At 42.4% G+C, this 25,832-nt stretch overlaps 1 protein-coding gene across 1 annotated transcript in view; it reads left to right on the forward strand.

The window, feature by feature from the left end:
• The first annotated feature begins 5,278 nt into the window (after nucleotides 1-5,278).
• The window catches only part of LOC143404300 (PRAME family member 15-like), a 33,600-nt gene continuing 13,046 nt past the window's right edge, over nucleotides 5,279-25,832 (forward strand). The window contains exon 1 of the mRNA XM_076862519.1: nucleotides 5,279-5,580. Within this exon, the coding sequence (XP_076718634.1) occupies nucleotides 5,279-5,580 (302 nt within the window). The remainder of the gene's footprint in view (nucleotides 5,581-25,832) is intronic.

Here is a 25,832-nt window from a genome sequence, read left to right on the forward strand (position 1 = left end):
CTGGGCTTTGAATCCCAAAAACTCTCTGAATCCCGTGAGAACTCAACAGGAACTCAAGGCACCTGAGGCAGCAGGATATGCCCTATTCCCAGCAGGAATCACCTTAAACCTGGAACCACCCTAAACTGGGATCGCCCTATACCCCGATCTGCCCTAAATCCTGATTCACCCTAAACCCGGATCTGCCCTGGTCCTTGAGCAAGGTCACCTTTCATGTAAAGTCACTGCAAATGACCTGGGTCCACAATGGAGAGTCCTTCCACTAAGCAACATGGGGTAGGCTGACAAAGAAATTACCATGCATCATTCCTACTTGGCAATGGCTCTCAGCATCTCCCCCCTTCTGATTAATTAAACAACAAGCAATGTGGTTTAAGGACCGTGCCTGGTAGGTTGCCCAATTCAACATATGGTTTTTACCCGTCATCGGATAAACTGACCTCTAGGCATCAGCCTCCTGTCTTAGGTTGATACCACTGCAATTGGATCATACCTGTCACTGACTACCAGTCCAGCATACAGCCATACTTGTGGATAGGGCTATGCACCAGTGGGGGGGTGAAGTTCGTTGCCTCACCTTTGTTGGCCTCCAAATTTGGCCTTGGTGCCAGTGGGGGGATAAGGTTCTTTGCCTCACCTCTGTTGGCCCCCAAATTTTAGACCATTAGTAGCAGAAGGGAGGAGGTTACAGAAATGCCATGACACCAAGCCAATTGACGGCTCCTTAGGAAAAATCGCATCACTGGTGACACCATCAGCAAAGATATGCCAGCACTACCATAATTTGCTGCACCAAAGGATAGTTCACAATGCATACAAGTGATACATAGTCCAGGCAAGTTCTGCAAGCAGTTCAAAGTGGAGGAGTCTATCAATATGTCCGTTTCCTCCCAAAGTAAGTCGACTCCCTGATTGAGCATTACTTATTGATTTATATTCATTGATGCATCAGTTTATACAATTTACTGTGATAGCTATCATAGAAGCTGTAGTTTGGTTTTATCTTTGTCTTCACCAGCACTGGGATGAAGATAGGAATTCTGGCAATGATGCTAAAGAGACATTATCCTGAAAAGAATTATTAAATATAATGAAAAGGAACGGTGAAAGTGAACAAACAGATCTGTTAACCTCCTTTAAAAACAATCCTTAACAGCTGTTTACCTAATTTAAATTAAACCATTTATATCAGGTGAATAAAAAAAAATTTGGATCCATTTTTTCATGAGCGCTCCTCATATATGAAATATGGACATACGCACATACAGACATACAACACAAAACAGAAGTGTGCACACATAACGTACATCACATAAGACAATAGTAAAGGCCTTGTAGCTTTACCTAGGTGAAATCTCCATTGCAATGTTTAAAAACTCCACAGTCAAAAAATAAAACTGATCAGAAAAACCTTAACCTAGGTTTGTATGAGCTCAACAAATAAAATAGAAGTTTATGATGTGGGAAAAGAAAATAATAAAATAGATATTGAAAAAAGCATCCTGGTTAATCACTGTCAGAGATGTAAGAATAGCCAAGCTGGAGCTCTGGATATCAGCTGTTATGGATTTGAGTCAAATCATCTTCTTTTTGGTCTGTAGAAATTGTTTTGGTAAGTCTCTGTGGAATTCAAATCGGCTGCTGTTCTCCCTGTGGAAACACACAAACAGAACCCCGACTCCAGACAATCACTGGGTCAGGACTTTTCCATTGTCCTGTTAGAATATCTTCCCAAAGTACCTTAGGCTTATGTACATTTTTTGGATACATATGTCTTTCTACATCACTAAGCCCTAATAAATCCAAATTTAAAAAGTTTAGAGTAAAAAGGGTGATTTTAAGTTTATCTTTGGGGGATATATACCCCTTTCCAATTCCTCTTTTTGTTTTAATAAGTACATTTTAATCTTTTATTTTATCTAATATTTGACTTTAAATTTCTCTCTTTTACTTTTTTCTATCTTGAATGCCTGTATCTAATAGTTGTCTTAGCTTTTTGTATTTTTTATCTGAAATACCTTTATTTGACATTTTTAACCATTTTTATCTTGTTTCTATCTTCTAGTTTTCTTTTAAGGTTTGTACATACACACTTAGTTGGTTTTTTTCCTCCTATTTTTTTTTTTGTTTCCTATTTTGTGGGTTTAAAAATCTTGTCTTCCTACATCTTTTTTATCTTCCTTCTGTCTTAATGTGTTCCACTTCAAATTTTTAATCTTCTTTATCTAAATATTTTTTATCCTATTATCTTCCCATTTTTATAGTTTCTTTTAAGTAATCTTTTTAAGATTAACCAGGCTTCAAAAGATGCAATCTTTCCTCCATCATGAAGGCATCTTAACCATCTTCAATTTAACCTTTTAAAGCCTTTCAATTATCATCTATACTGTACTTTTAAATGTACTTTTTCACCACCTACAGCTTCACTCTTTTAAAGGAGGCTTAGATTCTGTTTAAATAGCTTTAATGTTAGTTTACATGACTGCCCTTCAACCAAAGGCCTTTTTTTAACTTCATTAAGAAGTTTTGTCTCAATCTGCCATGTACAAATATATTTTTCTTCTTTCTTCCTTTCTCAAGCTTTAAAAGTAAGTCTAGTTTCCTCAAAATCTTTTTAAATGGCATTTTACAACTTTTTACTTTACCACAAAGAGATTATTTCATCTAGAAACATTTCTTTTTTTTTAACTATGCCTTATTAAAATATATTTCCACATCTTGAATCTTTAAATATCTCTTTTCTAGCCATTAACTCTTTTTATAAATTCACATTCTGAAACAACTCTTATAAAATTTGTGATTTAGACAAATTACTCCACTTTAATAAGATGAAATACTTTCATGTTTTTTTATGGTACTATAATATTATAATTGAAACCCAACTGAAACTATTTATACTCTTTGTATATAAATTGCAGATGATAGAATCTTAACTCTTAGTAATCTCGTTGTAGCAAAGACACAGAGAAAAGCAATATTAAACTTTTTTTCCATTTACCAATTTATGAAAACACACATAATGTTTAAATATATTACCTTATGGAACTTAATAAGTAAAGAGTACTTGATTTTATATATAGTGGTTGATATTTTAACACTTTAGCTTTGTAAATTAATTAGATATCTGTAAAAACCAAGATCTTAGACAAATGTAGTAAACAGAACTAACCATCTCTTTCTTGTTGAAAAAAAATCCTTCTACAAAATACCATAATGGTCCCATTGATATACTTAATAACTCGTCTTTAAGAAGCCATGAGCTACATTTGTGTATTGTATCAACATATGCCCTAACTGTTCTTGGTCTTACTGGGGTGCCTCCTTCCTCTAACAATTTCTTTTCCTTAGAGGAAAAAACTTCAAACCTTGAGTGAACCGTTTTTCCCAATTTGCCTGAGAAATTTCTAGGAAAAGGCAACTTGAAATAATAACAAAATAAATAAAAACAAGAACACATTGTTTTTTGAAATGGTCACCCATTCTTTCGCTCTCCTTCAGGGGTAAGTAATTTCACTTACCTTCAAGTTTCAGGTGTTCTCCGTCTGGGCCACCAAATGCCGCAGTCTGGCTGGGCAAAAAAATCACGAGCCACTCACAGCCTTGTAGATTGAAACAGCAATTCTTTATTCCCAAACTCACACTGGAACTCTACACACACATTTTGGACAAAATCCACACTCTCCACCGGGCTCTGAATCCCAAAAACTCTCTGAATCCCGTGAGAACTCAACAGAAACTCAAAGCACCTGAGGCAGCAGGATATGCCCTATTCCCAGCAGGAATCACCTTAAACCTGGAACCGCCCTATACTGGGATTGTCCTAAACCCCGATCCGCCCTAAACCCTGATCCACCCTAAACCCGAATCCGCCCTGGTCCTTGAGCAAGGTCACCTTTCATGCAAAGTCACTGCAAATGACAAGGGTCCACAATGGAAAGTCCTTCCACTAAGCAACATGGGGTAGGCTGACAAAGAAATTGCCAAGCGTCATTCCTACTTGGCAATGGCTCTCAGCATCTGGGGGCTGAATCCAGGGTCATTATATCCCTGAGCTACTTCTCCAACCCTTTTTATTTATATATTTTTTATTTTAAAACAAGGTCTCACTAAGTTGCTTAGGCTCTCACTAGATTGCTCAACCTGGTCTTGAACTTGTAATCCTCCTGCCTCAGATTCCCAGGTAGCTGGCATTACAGCTGCAGGTCACCAAAACTGGAACTACAAAATATTTTTCATCGGCTGCACTCTATTCTCATCTATTTATTTCCCAGGACTCCACTCCAAAGTGGCATGCTGTCACATGTACAAGATATACGTGACAATTGAGCCTCATCTCAGAGATAGCATTTTCCATCTCTTACTTCCAAATGCTCTCAAATAGTATATGTGGCTTTTAGCATTGCTTACATTTAAACTGTTCATGGTGGTACCTGTCTGTAATCCAGCTATTCAAGAAGCTGAGGCAGGAAGATCATGAGTTTGAGACTTATCTGGAGAATTTAGTGAGATCCTGTCTCAAGATAAAACAGGGTTGGGAGCCGGGTGTGGTAAGTGAAGGGTGTCTGTAATCCCAGCGGCTTGGGAGGCTGAGGCAGAAAGATTGCAAGTTCAAAGCCAGCCACAGCAAATTAGCAGGGCCCTAAGCAGCCTCAATATAAAAAATAAAAAGAGCTGAGAATGTGGTTCACTGGTTAAGTACCCTGATTTCAATCTTTGCTATCAAAAACAAACAAACAGGGCTGGGGATTTAGCTCAGAGGTAAAGCACCCTGAGTTTAATCCTGTGCCACAAAGTTAATAAATAAGTAGATAAATACAAACAGAAAGGGGTAAGGGTGTAGCTCAGTGATAATGAGTAATGCCAAAAAAAAGAAAAGTATAAGTAAGTAAATTAATTTTAAAATTGCTCATTTTAATAATGAAAACCAATGACACCCACTTTAGTTATTTATTTACTGAAGCTAGGGATTGGACTCAGGGGCACTCTACTACTGAGCTACATCCCCAACTTTATTTTATTTTTCATTTTGATACAAGGTCTCACTAAGTTCTAGGCTGGCCTGGAATTTGTGATCCTCTTGCCTCAGTCTCCCAAGCCATGGGATTATAGGCCTGAACCACCAGGCTTGGTTTGGTACCCAAAGAGTGAAATTGGATCAATCAATTGCCAAAGCAGCCACTTTAGCTGAGGTGTTTCCTCTGGATGGGTATAAGGTAGAGCTGTGGAGCTTGACTGTGAATGATGTGTTTGGGCAGGGCATTCCCCTAGGATCCTTTCCATGCAGACTCAAGAGGATGAGCAGCTGGCCCCATCTATGCTCCAGGAGTGGGCAGGGCTCAGCCTCCTGAAGGACAAGTCCAGGGCCATCCTAGCTCCGGAGGAGCTGCTCATACAGCTCTTCCCACCACTCTTCATGGAGGCCTTCAGCGGGGGACACACTGAGGTCCTGAAGAAATTGGTGCAGGCCTGGCCCTTCACCGGTCTGCCCTTGGGGTCCCTGATGAGGAAGCCACAGATGGATATGATCCGAGTGGCACTGGATGGACTGGATGTGCTGCCTGCCCAGCAGGATTTCCTCAGGTGAGGGGGACCCTGGAAGGGAGTGCCCTGGGCGGCCAGGGAAGTGATGGCTCTGGGCAGGGAGAGTAGGTGCTGAAGTGTGCCCAATAGGCTTCCTGTGCTGCCAGCAAGGAGAGTTGTAGAGGCCTTGGCCATGCTGAGCCCTACCTGGGAGGGGCTTCCCAATGTGCAGGGTGCTTTTGGCAGCTGCCATGACCCATGAAAGAGGTTGCGCCTGCCCCTCATTCAGCTAGTTCAGGTGGGGGCACCAGGCTGGATTGGAGGGGCAAGGGGTAGAGAAAAGTGAGATAGAAGGAAGAGGTGGAGCAGGGGGCAGCAGCTGAGAGTTGAAGGAAGGGGCCTCAGGGCTGAGACTCTGCTGTCGTCCCCGCAGGAGGTGGAAACTGCAGCTGCTGGATTTGCAAAAGGTTCACGGGAACTTCTGAAGAATGGGTTCAGGAGCTGTAGTCAATGCCTGGACACCAGGAATCATGAAGGAGAAGAAAACAGTGATGGCCTCTGCCGCAGTCTGGCTGGGCACAAATCATGAGCCACTGAAGCAGGAACAAACTTTATTTGTGAACTCCACCAGCACACTCCACACACGCTCCCTGGGAATCCTCCCAAATGCCACGTGGCTCCTCCAGGAACCAGCAACCGGAAATATCCCCTCCAGAAATCCCTCCTCCTGCACTTCCCCAACCAATGGGAACTCTCCAGGAATCCCCAGGAGAACTCCAAAGTAGTGTGAGAACTCCAAAGTAACAGCCAAGGCAGATAGTAATGCCTCGCCTGTCAACCAGTACTATTGGCAAAATACCAGGGGCCATTCTGACTCAGCTGTGGCTCTCAGCATCTCCCACGTCCTGTTTAATTAAACAATGAGCAATGTGGCTTAGGGACTGTGCCTGTTAGGTTGTTCAATACAACATATGGTCCTTACCTGTCATTGGATGAGCTGACCTCTAGGCGTCAGCCTCCTGTCTTAGGTTGGTACCACTGCAATTGGATCATACCCGTCACTGACTACCAGTCCAGCATACAGCCATACTTTTGGATAGGCCTTTGCACCAGTGCGGGGGGGTGAGGTTCTTTGCCTCACCTCTGTTGGCCCCCAAATTTTAGACCATCACTAGCATAAGGGAGGAGGATACAGAAATGCCATGACACCAAGCCAATTGATGGCTCCTTTGGAAAAATTGTACCACCGGTGACACCATCAGCAAAGATGTGCCAGCACTACCACAATTCGCTGCACCAACAGATAGTTCACAATGTATACAAGTGATACATAGTCCAGGCATGTTCTCCAAGCAGTTCAAAGCAGAGAAATCTATCAATACGTCCATTTCCTCCCAAAGTAAATCACCTCCTTGATTGAGAATTACTTGTTTAGTTATTATTCATTGATGCATTAGTTTATACAGAAACAGAACCCCAACTCCAGACAATCACTGGGTCAGGACCTTTCCATTCTCCTGTTAGATTATTCTTCCAAAGTACCTTAGGCTTATGTATATTTTTTTGGACACATATGCCTTTCTGCAGCACTAAGCCCTGATGAATCCAAATTTTAAAAGTTTAGAGTAAAAAGGGTTATTTTAAGTTTATCTTTGGGAGATATATACCCCTTTCCAATTTTCTCTTTTAGCTTTAATAAGAACATTTTAATAGTTTGATGAGCTCTTTCAACTATGCCTTGTCCCTGTGGATTGTATGGGATTCCTGTTATATGAGTAATGGCAAATGAAGAGCAAAATTGTTTAAAAGAGGTAGAAGTATAACCAGGATATTTATTTGTTTTGAACTGTTTTGGAATGCCCACAGTGGCAAAATTTTGTAAGCAATGAGCTATAGTGTCTTTAGTTTTTCCTCGGCATGAAGGAAGCCCATCAGAAATCTGGAAGAAATATCAACTGTAACATGCAAATATTTTAATTATCCAAATTCTGTCAACTGTATGATGTCCATCTGCCAAATATGGTTAGGTATCAGTCCTCTAGGATTGACTCCAAGATTAACTTGTGGTAAAAATATCACACAATTTTGACATTGTTTTCTTATTTGTCTAGCTTGTTTCTTAGTTATTTTAAAACACTTTTGTAATGTATTAGCATTGACATAGAACCTTTTATAAAAATTTGTAGCTTCTTCTAGTGTAGAGAAAATATGTATGTCATGTGTAGTTTTATCTGCTAAATAAGAGCTCCAGGCAATCCTGTATGTGCCCTGATATGTCCTATAAAGAATGGATCTTTTCTGTCCCAGATTAGACTTTGTATAGTGGAAAACAAAGTGAAAACAGTAGAGGAAGGGGAAATCCTACCAACATCTTCACGGGATACTATAGCATTAACTATATACTGACTATAAGAAAATAAATTAAATACAGAATCTATAAACATCACAAAAGCTTGTGATACTGCATTAAGCTCTACCTTTTTAGCTGATTTTTTGGGTTACTAAACATGTAAAAGTTTGATCAGGAGTGACTACTGCTGCTTTACCATTATTTGACCCATCAGTGAATATATTTGGAGCATTCATGATAGGGAATTTTCTTGTCATTTTTGGAAAAACTACAGGATAAAAAGACCAAAAAGACAATAAAGGTTTAGATGGTAAGTGATTATCAAATGAAACATTATATTTACACAGGATTATTGCCCAAGTATTTAACTCATTAGCTAACTCATCAATTTGATCCACAGTATATAGAGTAATAATTTTATTGGGAGAAATTCCAAACACTCCCTTTGCTGCTTTTATTCCTTTGAGTATTAATTGTCCTACAGCCTCAGGATACCTAGTAAGAATAGTGTTAGGAGAATAAGACAAATGTATCCACAATAATGGACCTCCTTGCCAAAATACTCCCATAGGAATATTTTGTTGGTATTACAATAAATAATAAAGGCAAACTTATATCAATTCTATCCAAAAGCATATTTTCCATATATGTTTCAATAATTTTTAATTCCTTTCTTGGTTCAGGCGTTAACATGTGGGGTGAATTTGGATCCTTTTAGGATATCAAATAAATTTCCCAACTCTCCTTTTGGTATGCCTGCATAAGGCCTTATCCAATTTATGTCTCCTAATATCTTTTGAAAATCGTTAAGTGATTTAAGTTGACCTACTCGTATTTGAATTTTTGCTGGATGGACCATGGTTGAGGATAATAGAACTCCTAAATAATTAATTAGAAAATTTAATTGTACTGTATCTATTACTATCTCTAGTTTATAATTTTTTAATAAGTTTGTAAGTGTGGCATAACATTCTAGCAATGTGTTTTTATCTTTGTGTGCTAACAATACATCATCCATATAGTGAAATATTTGTAGTTCAGGATTTTGATTTCTAAGTGGCTGGATTGCTTTGTTAACATAAATTTGACACATAGTTGGGCTGTTAGCCATCCGTTGAGGAAGTATGTTCCAATCATATCTCTGATAAGGACCTTCATGATTCAGTGCAGGGATAGTAAATGCAAAACTTGGACTATCCTTAGGATGAATTGGAATTAAAAAAAAAAAACAATCTTTAATATCTATAACTAAAACGTACTGGGTTTTTGGCAAAGTAGACAATTGAGGGATCCCTGATTGAGCAGGTCCCATAATAACCATCTCATTATTAATGGCTCTTAAATCTTGCAATAATCTCCATTTACCAGTTTTCTTTTTAATGACAAAAATGGGAATATTATAGGGAGATATGGAAGGTTGTATATGTCCCTCTGCTAATTGTTGTTGGACCAGGTCATGGGCTGCTTGTATCTTTTCTTTAGTCAGGGGCCACTGAGGAAACCATACTGTCTTTCTGATTTCCAAGTAATTTTTATTGCCTCAGTGACCCCATCTGAAAACCCAATCCATGTCTATTTATTCCTTGATCTATTTAAATTGGTGCTGCTAGACCTTGTTCTTGCTCTCCTAATCTTTTTTCTTTCCTACAACCTTGTCCAGCCCTAATAGTGGGTGCATTTGGATTGATGTTATTTGTTAAAGTCAAACCTAATTGATTTTGGACATCTCATCCCCCAAAATTTATGGGAAGATGATCCAATACATATGGCTGTATAGGTCGTTCACATCCTTCAGGATCCTTCCAATCTAATACCTTTGCACTTCTATGGGGATTAGTTGCCACTCCTAGGCCTCGAAGCATCTGAGTGGCTTGTTGTAATGGCCAATGTTTTGGCCAGTCTTGACGAGTGATGATGCTAAGGTCTGTGCCTGTATCAAGTAGCCCATTAAATTCATGTCCTTGAATATTCAGTTTTAGCATTGGGTGAGAATCTAAATTTTAAGATAGCATCGCCCAATCTACACCTGTGGAGCCTAATCCCCTGGAACCTCTTTTTATATTACTACTGGATAATTTATCATATAGGCTGGGTATTATTAATAACTGTGCTATTCTATCTCCTGGTGAAATTACTGATATACCCTTTGGAGAACTAGCTATAATTTTTACTTCATCTTCGTAATTGGGATCAATTACCCCAGAACTTATCATAAGTCCTTTTAGAGTAGAAGAACTGCGTCCCAACAATAAGCCTACTGTTCCTTGGTGAAGAGGTCCTTTTACTCCTGTGGGAATTATTTGAACTCCCATCTCTGGAGTTAGTACTGCTCTGGCAGAGATGCAGATGTCCAACACTGTGCTCCCTCTGGTTTGTCTGATGAGAGATCTGATGGATAATGTGTCCTGGGCACTACCCTGATGGTGTTGCTGGGTTCCTCCATGGTATTTCTTGGTTCCTCCAGTTCCCTGTATATTTGTGGTCATGGGCCCCAGAGCATTTGGCCCCCCTATCCATTTTTTGGCAATGGAGCCCGATGCCTTTCTCCATGATATCATGAGTAAACATCTGGTCCTTGTCTGTTTTTTGATAATGGAGTACCCTCTATGGTGGTTTGAGAACGGCAATTATTAGCCCAATGTCTCCCTCTACAGCATCGTGGGCAAATACCCAGTATTCTATTCCTTTGATAGCTAGCTTTGTTAAACCCTCCTCCTCTGGGGCAATTCCTTTTAAAATGTCCTGTTTATTCACAATTGTAGCATGTTTTTGGCCTGGCATCTAAAGCCTGTTGTACTGCAGCTGCCCTTGTTCATTAATGTCTCTACATAATTTAATATATGTATTTAAATCTCCATGTTTCCATGGTCTAATGACCTATCTGCACCAATAATTTGCTTTGTCATAAGCCAGTTGTTATATTAATGGCATTGCTTTTTCTGTATCCGCAAAAACTCTGGTAGCTGTTTGAATAAGCCTATCTACAAATTCAGCGTAAGGTTCATTAGCTCCCTGTATTACCTTAGATAATTGACCTTATAAATCTCCATGTCCTTGTAAAGTCTTCCATGCCCTACCTGCACCTGCAGCAATTTGTGCATAATAGCAGGATCATATTCAATTTGTTGCCGTTGACCCTCATAAGGTCTTTTTCCTAACAACATATCTAGATTTCTTTGAGGGTAACCAGCTGCTGCATTTTTCCTAGTTGTCTCCATGCAAAATTGCTCATTGGCAACCTTCCATAACAAATATTGTCCTCCATTTAGCACAGATTTACACATGCTAGCCCAGTCTGGTGGAGTCATGTCCAAGTTGGTGATGGATTCGACCATGCTTACAGTGAAGGGTGCTTGGGGACCATAGGTTGTTACAGCCTCCTTCAACTGCTTCACTGTTTTGAAATCTAAAGCATGGTGAATTCGTTGCCCTCCTGCCTGCTCAAGTACAGGGCATGCTAATCTTTGAGGTCCTGTCTCAGGATCTCATCTATCAACTATGGGGGATGGAGGTCCCATAGGATATGTTGTCTCTATAGGTGGAGCTGTTGGTTGGACACTTATGCGCTCTGGTGATAGAATAGAGTTGGTAACAGCCTCCTGTTGTAGCTTCCCCCCTGATAGCTGTTTCTCCTCTAAGCTTTCTTCCTTTAAATTTTCTTCCTCATCTGACTAGCTTGAGAGACCTTCTCTTTTGCTTGATCTAACATGTTTTCTACCATAGTCTGGACCTCTAACAATTTACTTAACACTCTTTTGGTTTGTTTTTCACTAATTTTTAATCTACTATAAAGATAACACAACCCAACAAGATAACACAAAACAAAACCGAAATACAATGAAACAAAAATGGAACAAAAAATTGTTGTATCAATTTTCCTATTTTATTGACATGTGCATTTGTGGTCTATTTCTATCTCTTCCTCAGGAATGAACAACTTCAAACCTTGAGCCAATTATTTTTCCCAGTTTGCCTGAGAAAGTTCTAGGGATAGGCAGCTTGAAACAAAAAGAAAACAAATCAAAACAAGAACACGTTGTTTTTTGAAATGGTCACCCATTCTCTGGCCTTCCCTCAGGGGCGAGTAATTTCACTTACCTTCGAGCTTCAGGCATTCTCCTCACAGGCCACCAAATGCCACAGTCTGGCTGGGCACAAATCACAAGCCACTGAAGCAGGAACAAACTTTATTTCTGAACTCCACCAGCACACTCCACACATGCTCCCAGGAACTCTCCCGAATGCCACGCGGCTCCTCCAGGAACCACACACCGGAAATCCCTCCTCCGGCACTTCCCCAACCAATGGAAACTCTTCAGGAATCCCCATGAGAGCTCAACTGGAACTCAACAGGAACTCCGTCAGAACTCACTGGCATCACCTCTCAACCACTACTTCTGGCAAAAATGCCATGCATCATCCCTACACTGCTGTGGCCCTCAACACATGAAACTTCAGTGGGCAGCTGCTGTGTGCCAGCCATGGTGACTTAACACCATTGATGGAGATGTTAGAATGTCAATGAAGTGTTTGTTTTGACTCTGTCCTGAAGCCAGGTCTCACATAAACCCCACAGAGAAGCAGAGTCCTAAACAGGGCTCCATGGTCTGGGGAGCAGAACTCTGCTGAAGAGCCAGGTGGGGGGGAGAGGAGCTAGTGAGTGGGTGTGAGGTTCCTTCCCTGGGATGCCTGTCTAGTGAAGGTTGTGAGAAGCAGGGGAGAGGGCAGGGCACTGGAGGAGGGAAGCCCCCACACCTTCAACATTCAACAGGTAAGCTCTGTGCTCTCCAGCAGGGATTCCAGGAGATGCCTCCAATGTTCCCCTGGGGAAGGCAGCTCTGAGATCTGGGTGGTGATCTGGACTTGAGGGTGAAGAGCAGGGGTGGAGAATACAGGGTATGAGCCCCACAGGAGGGCAACCCCAATTTGTGTTGCTCCATCTTACCTGGGTTTGTTATTTGTGCATGTCTCACCCTGACCCCCTTTGGCTACAGCTGTGGCTTTCTGCTTGGCAGTGAGGAGGGGCACCTTAGAGATGATGGACCCACCTGGTTACTCATGTGGGGGTGGAAGGCTCAGCATGAAGTAGGGTGACATGAAGGAGCAGATTCTGCAGCAGGCAGAGTCCTGGGTGGAGACCATCATCTGAAGGTCAGAGTAACCTTGGACTTGGGCCAATTTGTCTTCTACCACCTTGAAATCACTTCTCAGAACTAACTGCTTGAACTTTGCTTATGCTCCTGAAGACCCCCCTGGAGACCCTCTCAATAACCAACTGCCAGTTCTCAGATCCAGTCTGGAATGATCTGTCTGGGTCTCCAAACCTTTATTAGCTAATACACCTGATGCTGTGGGACAGCAAATTGGCAAATTTTAGTCCTGAGCCCCTTATAATTCTGCTAGAGAATGCTGTAGCCACCCTTGAGGCCCTAAACTTGCAGAACTGCTGGATCACCAACTCCCAGCTCCAGGCCATCCTACCTGTCCTCAGGTGCTGCTCCCGACACATGGTCTTGAGCTTCAATGGGAATGACATCTCCATGTTGGTCCTGAGCAACCTGCTGCTTCACTCTTCCAGTCTGACCCGGTTGAATCTAGAGAGGTACCCTACCCCTCTGTAGAGCTATGATGCCCAGGGTGCCATCCACCCAGGGAGACTTTTCCAACTCATTGATGAGCTGATGGGGATACTGAGGGGTTTGAGAGAGCCAACGGATATCCTTTTCTATACTAAACCCTGCCATAGATGTGGCAACTGATTTACCTATAACCTGCACTCCAGTCCGTGTTGCTGTTGGCTGCCTGCATAGTGGGATGCATATATCAGAAAAGTTCTTCTGTGCACTTGAAAATAAAGGTAAGACACGAGTATCTCTCCAAGGGGAACTATAAACAGGATGCCAGGGCACTGCTTAACACAAATGGGAACAGTAAAGCTGATGCAGGAGGCTGGGGTCACAGGGGCTTGGTTCCCATCGGAAGACTTGGGACCAATGGGGATATGTGTCTTAGGAGTCAGAAATAGGAATCTGAATTTCTAGAAGTAGATTTTTGTTGAGAGGTACACAGGGCATTACCCTTAAATGGATGGTTGCAAATGAACAACTTGGGGAACTTGCGGCAGAGCCTCTGTTGTCCTCCGTGGTTTTCAGCTTAAAGGTCAGGAAGCTGACCCAGTGGCTGATCAGTGCTGATCAGTGACACTGGAGCCGAGGCCCTCATGGCATCACAATAATGCAGGGCCATTCTGAATATACCCTCCATTCTTTACTTCTCTCTGGGTGGCATTCCTTCTGATGCATGTTGCTGTTCAGTGGGGTACTGCACCTGTGGTTGCCCACAGAAGTGAGAACACTAACCTGCTCTCCAAAGGAGTTTATCTGGGGATAATAGGAGACTTCCATCTGAGTTACTCAGGTCATAGTACCCACAAAGGCTGTATCCACAAAGGCTGAGGTTCAGGGAAAAATAGTCTGAGTGTGTGTGTGTGTGTGTGTGTGTGTGTGTGTGTGTGTTGGGGATTGAACCCAAGGGTGCCCTACTACTGTAGAGAACTTCATAGAATAGGACTTACAAATCCTTGTAAAATTTAACAACCCATCAGTTAAGAAACCTAAAGGGAGGTTGGATATGTACCCAAGAGTTAGGTGCAATAGATAAAATTTAAAAAAGCAAGATTTTCTGCAATTCCAAACTCCAGCACCTGTCATCTAATGGGCCTTCAGACTCTAAATGGTTCACAGCACACACCTTCACTCTACTGTCTCTGGTACCAGGTGATAAGCAGAGCCAACACTGTTGCCTTCTGAAAAATCAGCAATAAACCCAGACTGGGAAACTACAAGTGTTCCCTGAAACCCTACATCACCCCTCTCAGGCATCATGCCAAGACCTCTCAAACATACAATGTCCTAGAAATGCCTCGCACTCAATTTGCAATGATTTGTTTTATGGTCTCCTACTGCACAGGATTCTAAAATAGTTTTTTTTTTTTTTTCACCTTTAACAGAAGGTGGCGAATGAGAGCCATAAGACTTCCATGGATAAACTTGAGTTCTCTGCAGAAGTCTGTTACTGCCTGCAATGGTGGCAAATGCCTGTAATCCCAGCAGCTCGGGAGACTGAGGCAGAGGGATTGTAGGTTCAAAGCCAGTCTCAGCAAAAAGTGAGGCACTAAGCAACTCAGTGACACCCTGTTTCTAAATAAAATACAAAATAAGGCTGGGGATGTGGCCCAGTGGTCGAGTACCCTTGAGTCAAAACCTGGTATTCCCCCACCCCCACCCCCCAAAAAAAGAGAAAAAAAGAAAAAGTCCATTATTTAGGTTACTCTCTGATTATGCAGGAAATTTCCCTCTTATCTGAAGAAGAAAGACATCCCAGGTCTCCCTAAACCCAGAACTTAGATAATTAAGAGGTTTCTCTTCCATCTCTAAGATCCAAATCCTCTGATATTGTAACCCAGCTTTTATAATTTCTCTCTAAAAGTTTTTTGTTTTCAATACTTGGGATGGAAGCCTGAGGCTCTCTAGCACTAAAATGCAACCTCAGTCCTTCTAATAATTTTATTTTGAGGTAGGGTTAGTTGCCTGAGCTGCTTGACACAATGGCACAGAACTAAAATCCCAGAAACTCAGGAGGCTGTGGCAGGAGGATCATAAGTTCAAGGCCAGGTGCAACAATTTAGGGAGACCCTGCCTCAAAAAATAAAAGGGCTGGGAATATGACTTAGTGGTAGTGCACCCCTGGGTTCCATCCCCAGCACCATAAGTAAACAAATAAATTGCAGTTGCTGTACCCTGGCCACTGTCAGAGAAGGAGATGTTGGAGAGTGACTGAGTGACCTCAGAGTCTTGTCCCCTGTGGAGTCTGGAAGGAAGGACTCATCACCACAAACACAGAAGTAGAGGGCTAAACAGGGGTCTGTGGTCCTGAAGTGGAATGCTGCTGGAAAGCCAGGTGGTGGGGAGAGGAGCTAGTGAGGTGGGTATGAGGTTCCTTCCCTGGGAAGCCTGTCCAGCAAAGGTGGTGAGAAGCAGGGTAGAGGGGAGGGCGTTGAAGGAGGGAAGCCCTCACACCTGCACCTTGCAACAGGGAAGCTCTATGCTCTCCAGCAGGGAGCAGAGGAGCCTCCTCCAATGCCCCCCTGGGGAAGGCTGCTCTGAGCCTCAGGTGATGATTCGAAGTTGAGGGTGAGGAGCAGGGATGGAGGTCTTGCACATGGTGGACCAACCTGGTGTAAGGCTCATGCTGAAATGGGTGATGTGAATGAGCAGATTATGCAACAGGCAGAATCCTGGGTGTTGACAATCATCAAAGGGTCAGGGTGACCTTGGGCTTGGGCCAATTTGTTTTCTTCCACCTTGACATTGCTCCTCAGAACTAACTGCCTGGTGTCTCCTTAGGCAACCCTTCTCACTAGACCCTCTCAATTACTAACTCCCTGTACTTGGAATCAGAGTTGAAGCATATGTCCCTGTGCCTGGGTATCAGTAACCTGAAGCACATGGATTTTGATGAGATCAAAATTTAAATCCAGGTGTGGTAGTGAACACCTCTAATCCTAGTGGCTCAGGAGGCTGAGGCAGGAGGATCAAAAGTTCCAAAGCAGCCCCAGTGACTTAGATCCTCAGCAACTTGGTAAGAGCCTGTTTCAAAATAAAAAAAGGAAGTGGACTGCGGATGTACGTCTGTGTTAGAGCACCCCTGGGTTCAATTCCCAGTCCCCCTTCACTCACCATGTTCAGCTTCTATGGTGCCTCCCCACGTCAGTCCTGGAGATCCACCTGCTGCACTCTGCCAGGCAGAGCCAGTTAAGCCTAGAGCATATGCCCTGCCCCTCTGGAGACCAATCGGTGTCCTACTCTCCACGTTGGAGGTTTGTCTAACTTTGGGCTAAGCTGAGGGGGATACTGAGGGACATTAGGCCTGTGCCCTCTCCTGTGCTTACTGGAAAGATGGGTACCTTTTAACCTGGTACAACTGGAATTTTTATGGCCCATGTACCTGTCAAGAAGCAGCTGTGCCACTACTGTGTGTCTTCCCAGTCAGGTGCATAGGAATAGCTTTCCTCTGGGCACTTAGAAATGAAACTTAGCATGTAGCTGCAAATGTAGAGGACACAGAACACTGGCTTCAGGGTAGTTGGGAAAAGACTGAGGTGAAGGATTTCCCCATCCTAGGGTGGGGAATAGAACTCTGGCTTCCTGCCTGCTAGGTAAACTCACTACCCCTGAGTTGCATTCACAGCTCAGCAAGTTAGCCAGGCCCTCAGCAACTTAGTGAGAACCTGTCTGAAAAAAATTAAAGGCTAGTGATATGGCTCAGTGGTAGAGCACTCCTGGATTTCATCCCTAGTACCAAAAATCTGTTTAAAAATAGAAGCGCTGGGGATAAAGATCAGTAGTAGAGAGCCACTGGGTTCATTTCCCTGGACCACAAAAATGAATGAAAGATGAATAAATGGAATGGGCATGGTGACACATGACTGTAATCCCAGCAGCTTAGGAAGCTGAGGCAGAAGGATTCAAAGTTCTGGTCCAGCCTCAGCAATTCAATGAGGCCCTAACCAATTTAGCAAGACCTTGTCTCAAAATAAAAAAAAATACAGAGGGCTAGGGATGTGGCTAAGTGATTAACCATCCTTGCGTTCAGTCCCCAATACCAAAAAGGAATAAAAAATAAAGTTTTAAGGAAAATTAGCATTCAGCAGCCAGAAGAGGATGGATTTGAGGAGCCCAAGACTGTTTACCTACAGTGATCTCAAGATAAACTTTTTCAAGTAATAGATTTCACACGCCACCTGCTGGTAGCTCAGAACTCGTGGCATGAATTTTTATAAGCATAACTACCATTAACTATTTTGAGTGGTGTTTTTCAAAACCCAGTACTGTAAAATGATGTTTGAGTATAAATATTTGTGCTGTGATTTTTAAAATAATGTTAATATTAATTGATTTCAAAACTGTAAGGAAAATTTAGTACTGGGATAGTTTTTGTTATTGTAACAAAAATGCCTGACATTAAGAACTTAAAACAGAGCTGGGCAGGGTGGCACATACCTGTAATCCCAGTGGTTCAGGAGGCTAAGACAGGAGGATCGCTACTTCAAAGCCAGCCTCAGTAAAAGTGAGGTACTAAACAACTCAGTGAGATGCTGTCTCTAAAATACAAAATAGGGCTGTGGATGTGACTCGGTGGCTGAGTGCACCTGAGTTGAATCCCTGGAACCCCACCACCAAAATAATAATAATAATAATAATAATAATAATAATAATAATAATAATAATTAAATAGGCATGAAATTGCTCACCTGTAAATCCAGGAGGTTGAGGCAGGAGGATCACAAGTTCCAGGCCAGCTTGGAACCTTAGTGAAATCCTGTCTCAAAATTTAAAAAATAAAAGAAAAATGGACTGGTGAGTAGCTCAATGGTAGAGGAATCCCTAGTTCAATCTTTAGTACCAGGAAAGAAAAAAGGCAGAAGATTTCTTTTGGCTCACAGGTGGAGAGCCTCAGCCAGGGTTAGCCAGCTCCACTGTTCTGGCCCCTGAGTGAAGCAGAACAACATGGCCCAAGGGCCTAGTGGAGCAGAGCTGCTCAGCTCCTGGAAACTAGAAAGCAGAGGAAGCAAGAAAGAGATCAGCTACAAGACACAACACCCCAGTGACCTACCTGCTCTAGGCACGCCCTCCCCATTACAGTTACAGCTCAGTTACTCACTCAAATTGTTAGCCCATCCAGTAGATTAAATAATGAGGCATTACAGCCCTAATCACTGCCTTAGCCCCACCTCTGACCTTGCAGCACTGGGGATCACATTTTTGTTTTCAAAATGTGAGCTTTTAGGGGAACATTTCTAGATCCAAACCATAATGAGTACTTTCAAATACTACAATAGGATATTTAAAATAATTGTCTAACTTGATTTGCTCTCTCAAAGCAAACAAGACTTAAAAAAATCATCTTAGACGTAAATCAGTGAGATTTATTTCTTTAAATAAGCATTCAGAATAGTAAAACTTTACCTGGGTATAGTGGCTCATGCCTGTCATCCCAGCAACTCAGGAGGCTGAGGCAAAGAAGACCCCCAACTCCAATTTTAAATCAAATTAAAGCAAGCTTGTATTCTGGCCAACTGGCACTGTCTCTCCTGAATACTGTGGCTTAGAGGACAGTCCCCCAGCTCTCTAGAAACAAGGTTTTATAGCACAAAGCAAAACGTTGCAAAAGGTGGGGGCAGGTTTTGGAAACTTACAGATTACAAGATTTTCACAAGCATAATACAAAGGCAGGTAGTAGGTTAATGATCTACATGGCTCAACATTTCAAGTTAGGGAGTAAATTTAGATCCCAACACCAGAATTTATGAGGCACCACTAAGGTTTCAGAGAGGGTTGTTACCTGTCAGGAAAGCCAGGCATGAGTGAGTTCCAGGCACTGGCAGGCATTCCAAGCAAGTTTAGAAATCACAGTAATTTAGAGTAAAACAGAAATTACCTTTTCATTTCTTTGTGATGAGATGGCTCCCAACTTAAGATGGAATTAGGCTGGGCTCATCACCTTCCACTGTCCCCTCTACCCTTGCCTGGATGCACCTCTCTGGCATTATACTTCGGCATTTGGGGAAGCAAGGATTCCCCGGTAAACAGAAGGAGAAATTAACATTAGATCTGGAACCTACCCCGCCTCCTTTTTTAACATAGAGTGGATTTTGTTTGTTTGTTTGTTTTGTTTTAGAGTAGTTTTAAAACCACATCAAAACTGAGCAGAAGCTCCATGGTTCCCAAATCACTCTGCCTACCCAGCCTCCCCCAGGACCAGAATCTCACACCAGAGTGTTAAAGTATGCTACAATTCATGCCTCTGAAAAACCAATGTGACTCCATTTTTTGAAAACAGCTTCTACCTCAAGGCCTGTCCAGAGGGAGGGGGCATGACCCTTGTCCTTGGAAAACCCCACAGTGTACTCCTAGGCACATACCCACCCTGCTGAGTTGTTTGTCTGCAAGTAACAGGAGAGATCTGCAGCACCAGGTGTCCCTGACTCAGTTAGGCTAGGTGAGGACCCATAGCAACCCCCTAGCAACCACCAATCAGCATGAGACAGGGAAAATACCTAGAATGCCAAATGACCCCCAAGTAGTCTTGGTGGTTGATAACATGTTGGGAAACCATGTAGTTTAGCACATACACCCCTCATGGATTAAACCAATTAGTTCAATGGAATCCGCCTCTTGAACTAACCAATCACACCTACCCAACTTGTTCCTGCCAGTGTTAAGAGTTAAGTGTTAAGAGTTGTTTGATTTTCCCATGGTGTGTGATTATTTGTTGTATGACATTTTAACACATAGAGTATCTTCCAAAACCTACAAAATCTCACTGAACAAAGGACCAGGACTCACTCTTTGGGACAGCTGCATTGGAAACGGTCGTGAGTCCAGGCTAGCGCTTGCAATAAAGAATCTTGTGTGACTGTATCAGATTCAGCTTCTGGAGGTCTATTGGGGTCCCATGAATCTGGAATTACACTTCTATGACACATCAGTGTTATGCAAAGTCCGTAGTTGACTCCGGTTCTAGAGTCTACAGTTCTGGGGTTAGAAATGCTCAACGATATTGTATCCACCATTATAGTGTCACGCAGAATAATTCACAGCTTACAGTTTCTTGGTGCTCCAGCTGTTCAGCCCTCTCTTCCACCCAAACCTGGCAACCACTGGGCTTTATCCTGTGCCCCTGGTTTTCTGTCTTCAGGAATGTCTAAAGTACACCTCCCTCGGTTGGCTTCCCTCCCTGGTGACTGCACTTCAGGTCCCCTGCATCTTTTCACAGCTGTGTGGACCACTGTGTGTGTCTCCATTCCCCAATTGCAGGACATCTTGTGTCACTGAACAGAGCAGCTGGGGTCCCCACCCGACCCCCGGGGCAGCTTCACTCATGTGGTGAATACCTGGAGCTCTAGGGCTGGAACATGGACTAAGGATGTTTTCCAGTTGTTTACTGGACAATCTCACCTGATAGATGGAGCTGCCCCTTGAAGGGCAGGGACTGTGTCTCCATCTCCCTTGGAGCTGAGCATGGAACTTGAGGCTATGATCACTACATATGTGCATGTTTGAGTGTGTGTGTGTGTGTGTGTGTGTGTGGATTTGTATGTATGTGCAAGTGTGTGTGTGTATGAAAGTCCAGCAATCCTAAGGGGCCCATGTGGGCAACCTTCACTCAGTTTTTGTACATTCTTTCCCCACATAATGCACAACCACATTCTCCCTGTAAAAGGTTCAGTAATGCAGACACCTTCCCAGGCCTTGCCCTTCATCCTGTTTCCAAGCATTGGTACCTCTTGGCTTCTCAATGTCTTCTCCCTGTTTTTAGCTCTATCTCTCTTAAATCTTGTTTCATCTTCTCTCATAGATCATTTTTGCCAATTTAGAAACAATTTTCCATTGAAAACAAGAAAGAAAATAAAAAGAGAGAAAAACCTTTCTCACTCTTCAAACCTCACCCCACCCAGCCAGGATTCATTCCTGCCTAGGGGACCTTCTTAGCATTCCCTTCTCTCTCTCTGAATCTCCCATATATTTTTTGTGGGGTGGGTGGATACTTGGGATTTAATCCAGGGGCACTTAACCACTGAGCCATGTCCCCAGCCCTTTTTATGTTTTATTTTGAGACAGGGTCTCACTAAATGGCTGAGGCTGATTTTGAACCGGTGGTCCTCCTGCCTCAGTCTCCTGTAGCTGGGGTTAACAGCATGCACCATCATACCTGGCAGACAAATATTTTTCCTTGTGTCAATTGAGATGATATTTTTTTTTGCTTTATTCCATTAATATGGTTAATCAATAAAATTGTTATTCAAATATGAAAGGAGATTTGCATTCCAGGTTTATTCCAAAGGTTAAACCAATCTTGGATTCCTGATGAATTTTCAATCCTAACCAATCTTTCTTGGTCTTGGTCCATATACTGCCAGAGGCAATTTCTTTCTTTCCCTTCCTTCCTTCCTTCCTTCCTTCCTTCCTTCCTTTCTTCTTCCTTCCTTCCTTCCTTCCTTCCTTCCCTCCTTTCTTCCTTCCTTCCTTCCTTTCTCCTCCCCTACCCTCCATTTCTTTATTTTTTCCTCCTTTTTTTCCTTTCTTTTCCTCCCCCTCTTTTCCTTTCTATCTTCTTTCCCTCTCTCCCTCTCTCTCTCCCTCCTTTCCTTCCTTCCTTCCTTTTCCCCCCTGTATGAGGGATTGAACTCAGGAGTTCTCTGTCACCAAGCTGTATCTCTGCCCTTTTTATCATTTCTTTTTTTATTCTGAGACAGGTTCTCACTAAGCTGCTGAGGCTAGCCTGGATCTTGCCATATCCTGGCAGCTTCTCTGAGTTGCTGGGGTTACAGGGGTGAGCCACCTTGCCTGACTGTCAGAGGCAAATTTACACAGACCTCAAAGTAAAAAAAAATATCAACTTGACTTAAGAGGTTCTGCTAACACCAGAAACCTGCACTGGGACACCCAGGCCTGTCTCAAGGCTGGCAGGCTCCCAGCAAGAAATCCAAATGTGAATCTGAAGATTCTTGTGGAATCTGTAATGCCCCCTAACTCACCACTTTCCCTAGAACTAACACAAGTGAAAGATTTAATGCTTGAACCTCAGCTTTCTTCTTCAGTGATAAATAAAACTAGTTCGAGAGATTTTCTCTTCCTCTGGAGAGAGCCTGCACTCTGCCTTGAGTGAGTATTCCTTGCTTTACCCCAAAGGCATATTCCTTGAGATTGCACCACTCTCCCTAGAATTTGTATCTACTTTACCAAATAAATCTCTTTCTGTGGCTTAGGGGGAAAAAACAGTGCCAGAGCCAAGTGTAGCTGCAGATACCTATAACACTGGCCACATCGGAGGCTGGGGAAGGAGGACTGCAAATTCAAGGCTGACCTAACCAATTTATCATGGCCCTTAGCAATTTGGCCAGAACTTGTCTCAAAATAAAAGAAAGAACTGGGGAGGTAGTTAAGTGGTAAAGCATCACTGGGTTCCATCACCAGCATTTAAAAAGGGTGGGGAGAAGGAAGATGGCAGGCCAGAGGAAGGCAGCATTCTGTGTCAGTCCATGATCCAGATCATCTCACCTCGTTGGAATACTACATTTCAGAGAGTGTTTGAGGACTCCTAAACAGCTGCTTTTCACAGAAATCACCAGGGCTGTGACCCCACAAAGGGCTCCAGGCCTCAGCATTGGAGCAGGAATGAATAAAAAAAAGAAGTGGCCTATATACACAATGAAACTTTTCTCAGCAATAAAAGAGAATAAAATTATGGCATTTGCAGGTAAATGGATGGCATTGGAAAAGATAATGCTAAGTGAAGTTAGCCAATCTCCAAAAAACAAATGCTATTCTAATGTTTTCTCTGATATAAGGTGACTTACTTATAGTGGAGTAGGGAGGGGGAGCTTGGGAGGAACAGATGAACTCTAGATAGGGAAGAGGGGTGGGAGGGGAAGGGAAGGGGAAGGGGATTAGCAAGGATGGTGGAATAAGATGGACTTCATTATCCAAAGTACATGTATAAAGACATGAATGGGCATGAACATATTTTATATATAACCAGAGATATGAAAAAATGTGCTCTATATGTGTAATAAGAATTGTCATGCATTGTACTGTCATTTATTTTTAAAAAATCAAGTAAAATAAAAGAAGAAAAAATAGTTGGGGGCTGGGGAGGCAAAGCTAAACTAAAAAATTCTGTTTTCAAATGCCAGTACCATAAGTAAGTAAATAAATAAATCTAGTTATCATAGAGTTTTTAAAAGTAATTACTATCATATGATATATATTAAAAACAGTTTTTGCCAGGTGCTGTGTCTTATGCCTATAATCCCATCAATTTGGCAGGCTGAGGCAAGAGGATCACAAAAAGATTATCATTACCTCAAGTAATTTATCAAGGCTCTCAGCCACTTAGTGAGACCCTGTCTCAAAATAAAAAATGAAAAGGGCTAGGGATGTAGCTCAGTGGTAAAGCTGACCTGGGTTCAAACTCCAGTACCAAAAATAAATAAGTAAACAATGGTTTGTGTGGGTCTTGGTGGCAAATGCCTATAATCCCAGCTACAGAGGCTAGGGCAGGAAAATCACAAGTTCAAAGCCAGCCTCAAAAAATTGAAACACTAAGCAACTCAGAGAGACCCTGTCTCTAAATAAAATACAAAATGGTCTGGAGATGGGTCTCAGTGGCTTAGTGTCCCTGAGTTTAATCCTCAGTAGCCCCACCCATGCAAAAAAGAAAAAACAGGCCAGTTTGGGCAACTCAGTGAGATCTTGTCTCAAAATAAAAACTGAGAAGAGCTGGGGATGCGACTTGGTGTTTGAACACCCTGAGGTTCAGTCCCTGGTAGTGCAAACAACCAATCAGAACCAAACAAAGATGAAACCAATTTCTTCTTATATTGTATTTTATGAAGTTGTGATTAAAAGCTCAAATATAAGTGAATATGTGAGAGAAGGCTTGAGACTCTCAGGAGCAATTATCATAGACCTTTCTCACTGTTTTATTGCTTAGAGCCAGTACTGCTGGTTGGGGAGAGTTTTTTCTTTCTTTCTTTCTTTTTGCTAAAATGTTTCATATTCAATGTACCTGAGCATGCCTCCTGCTTGCCCTGCTTCCAGAATGTTCTCATCCAAAATCTTCAATCTCCCCTAACGAGGGCAGAACCTGTGAGGGAGATCTAGATGAGTTGCACAGGGGAAGCCACCGTGATCTCAGCATCTGGGGACATGGCACCCTGTGTGTGAAGATGAGTCCACTGTGGAAAGACATTGGTCTTCAAAAGCAGGCTGGGAAGGGGAGGGAGGGAGTGGAGGGGGCCAGGGGGTAGGAATGATGGTGGAATGAGTCAGACATCATTACCCCAAGTACGTGTATGAGACATGAATCGTGTGAAAATACTCTGTGTACAATCAGTGTCTTGAAAAATTGCACTCTATTTGTGTAATATGAAATGACTGCCATTGTGTATAACAAAATAGAATAAAAAATGATAAATAAATGAACTAGGAATTTCCTCAGTATTTTCAAAAAATTGTTCATAACATTAGCTTATTTAGAGTGTCTGCTGGGATTACGAGAGTCTGTACCTCAAGGTACAATTGACTGAGATTTCTTTTTGACTACACTCAGGTTAAGTATGTACAACTGCCTGAAATGCTATAAAATCAATTTAAAAAACAAACAGAAAAAGGCAGATCCAGTGGAAAACAGCAGGAGCAGCAGAGGCTGTGGCTCTGCAGAGGAAAATAAATTCTTAAAAGGTATTTGCAGCAGGAGCTCTGTGCCACCTGGCAGGACACAGCTGTGGCTACGCCTCTGGTGGACACAGTGGGCTGGCACTGTGAAGGTCCACACGGGTTACCTGGGGACTGGGGTGCACTAGAGATTCCCAGAATGGCAGTAAAGTGGATGCCAGCCCCAGAGGCTGACTGGAGCACCCAGGTATTTTCTGTAGTTCACTCAGGACATAAATTGTGACCCATACCTCCTGAACTCCGCCCAGGTCCCCTGAGCATTTTAATTATACTCTGGATTCTCTTCCAGCAGTGTGATCTGAGGTGAATAACTTGGGCTCAATAGTAGTTCTTGCTTTCTTTAATTTTATTCTATTCAACAGAAAGAAACGTGTACCCTAATTGATGAAAAGTGATGTTTTCCTGTTAAAAAAGCACTACCACCCTCAATTTTCTTTCTTTCTTTCTTTCTTTCTTTCTTTCTTTCTTTCTTTCTTTCTTTCTTTCTTTCTTTCTTTTTTGTACCAGGAATTGAACTCAGGGCCACTCAACAACTGAGCCACATTCCCAGCCCTATTTTGTATTGTATTTAGAGACAGGGTCTCACTGAGTTGCTTATCGCAACAGTATCCTTGCTGTTGCTAAAGATGGCTTTGAACCCACGATCCTCCTGCCTCAGCCTA

This window comes from Callospermophilus lateralis, chromosome 7 (genome assembly GCF_048772815.1).
Source record: "Callospermophilus lateralis isolate mCalLat2 chromosome 7, mCalLat2.hap1, whole genome shotgun sequence".
NCBI lineage: Eukaryota > Metazoa > Chordata > Mammalia > Rodentia > Sciuridae > Callospermophilus > Callospermophilus lateralis.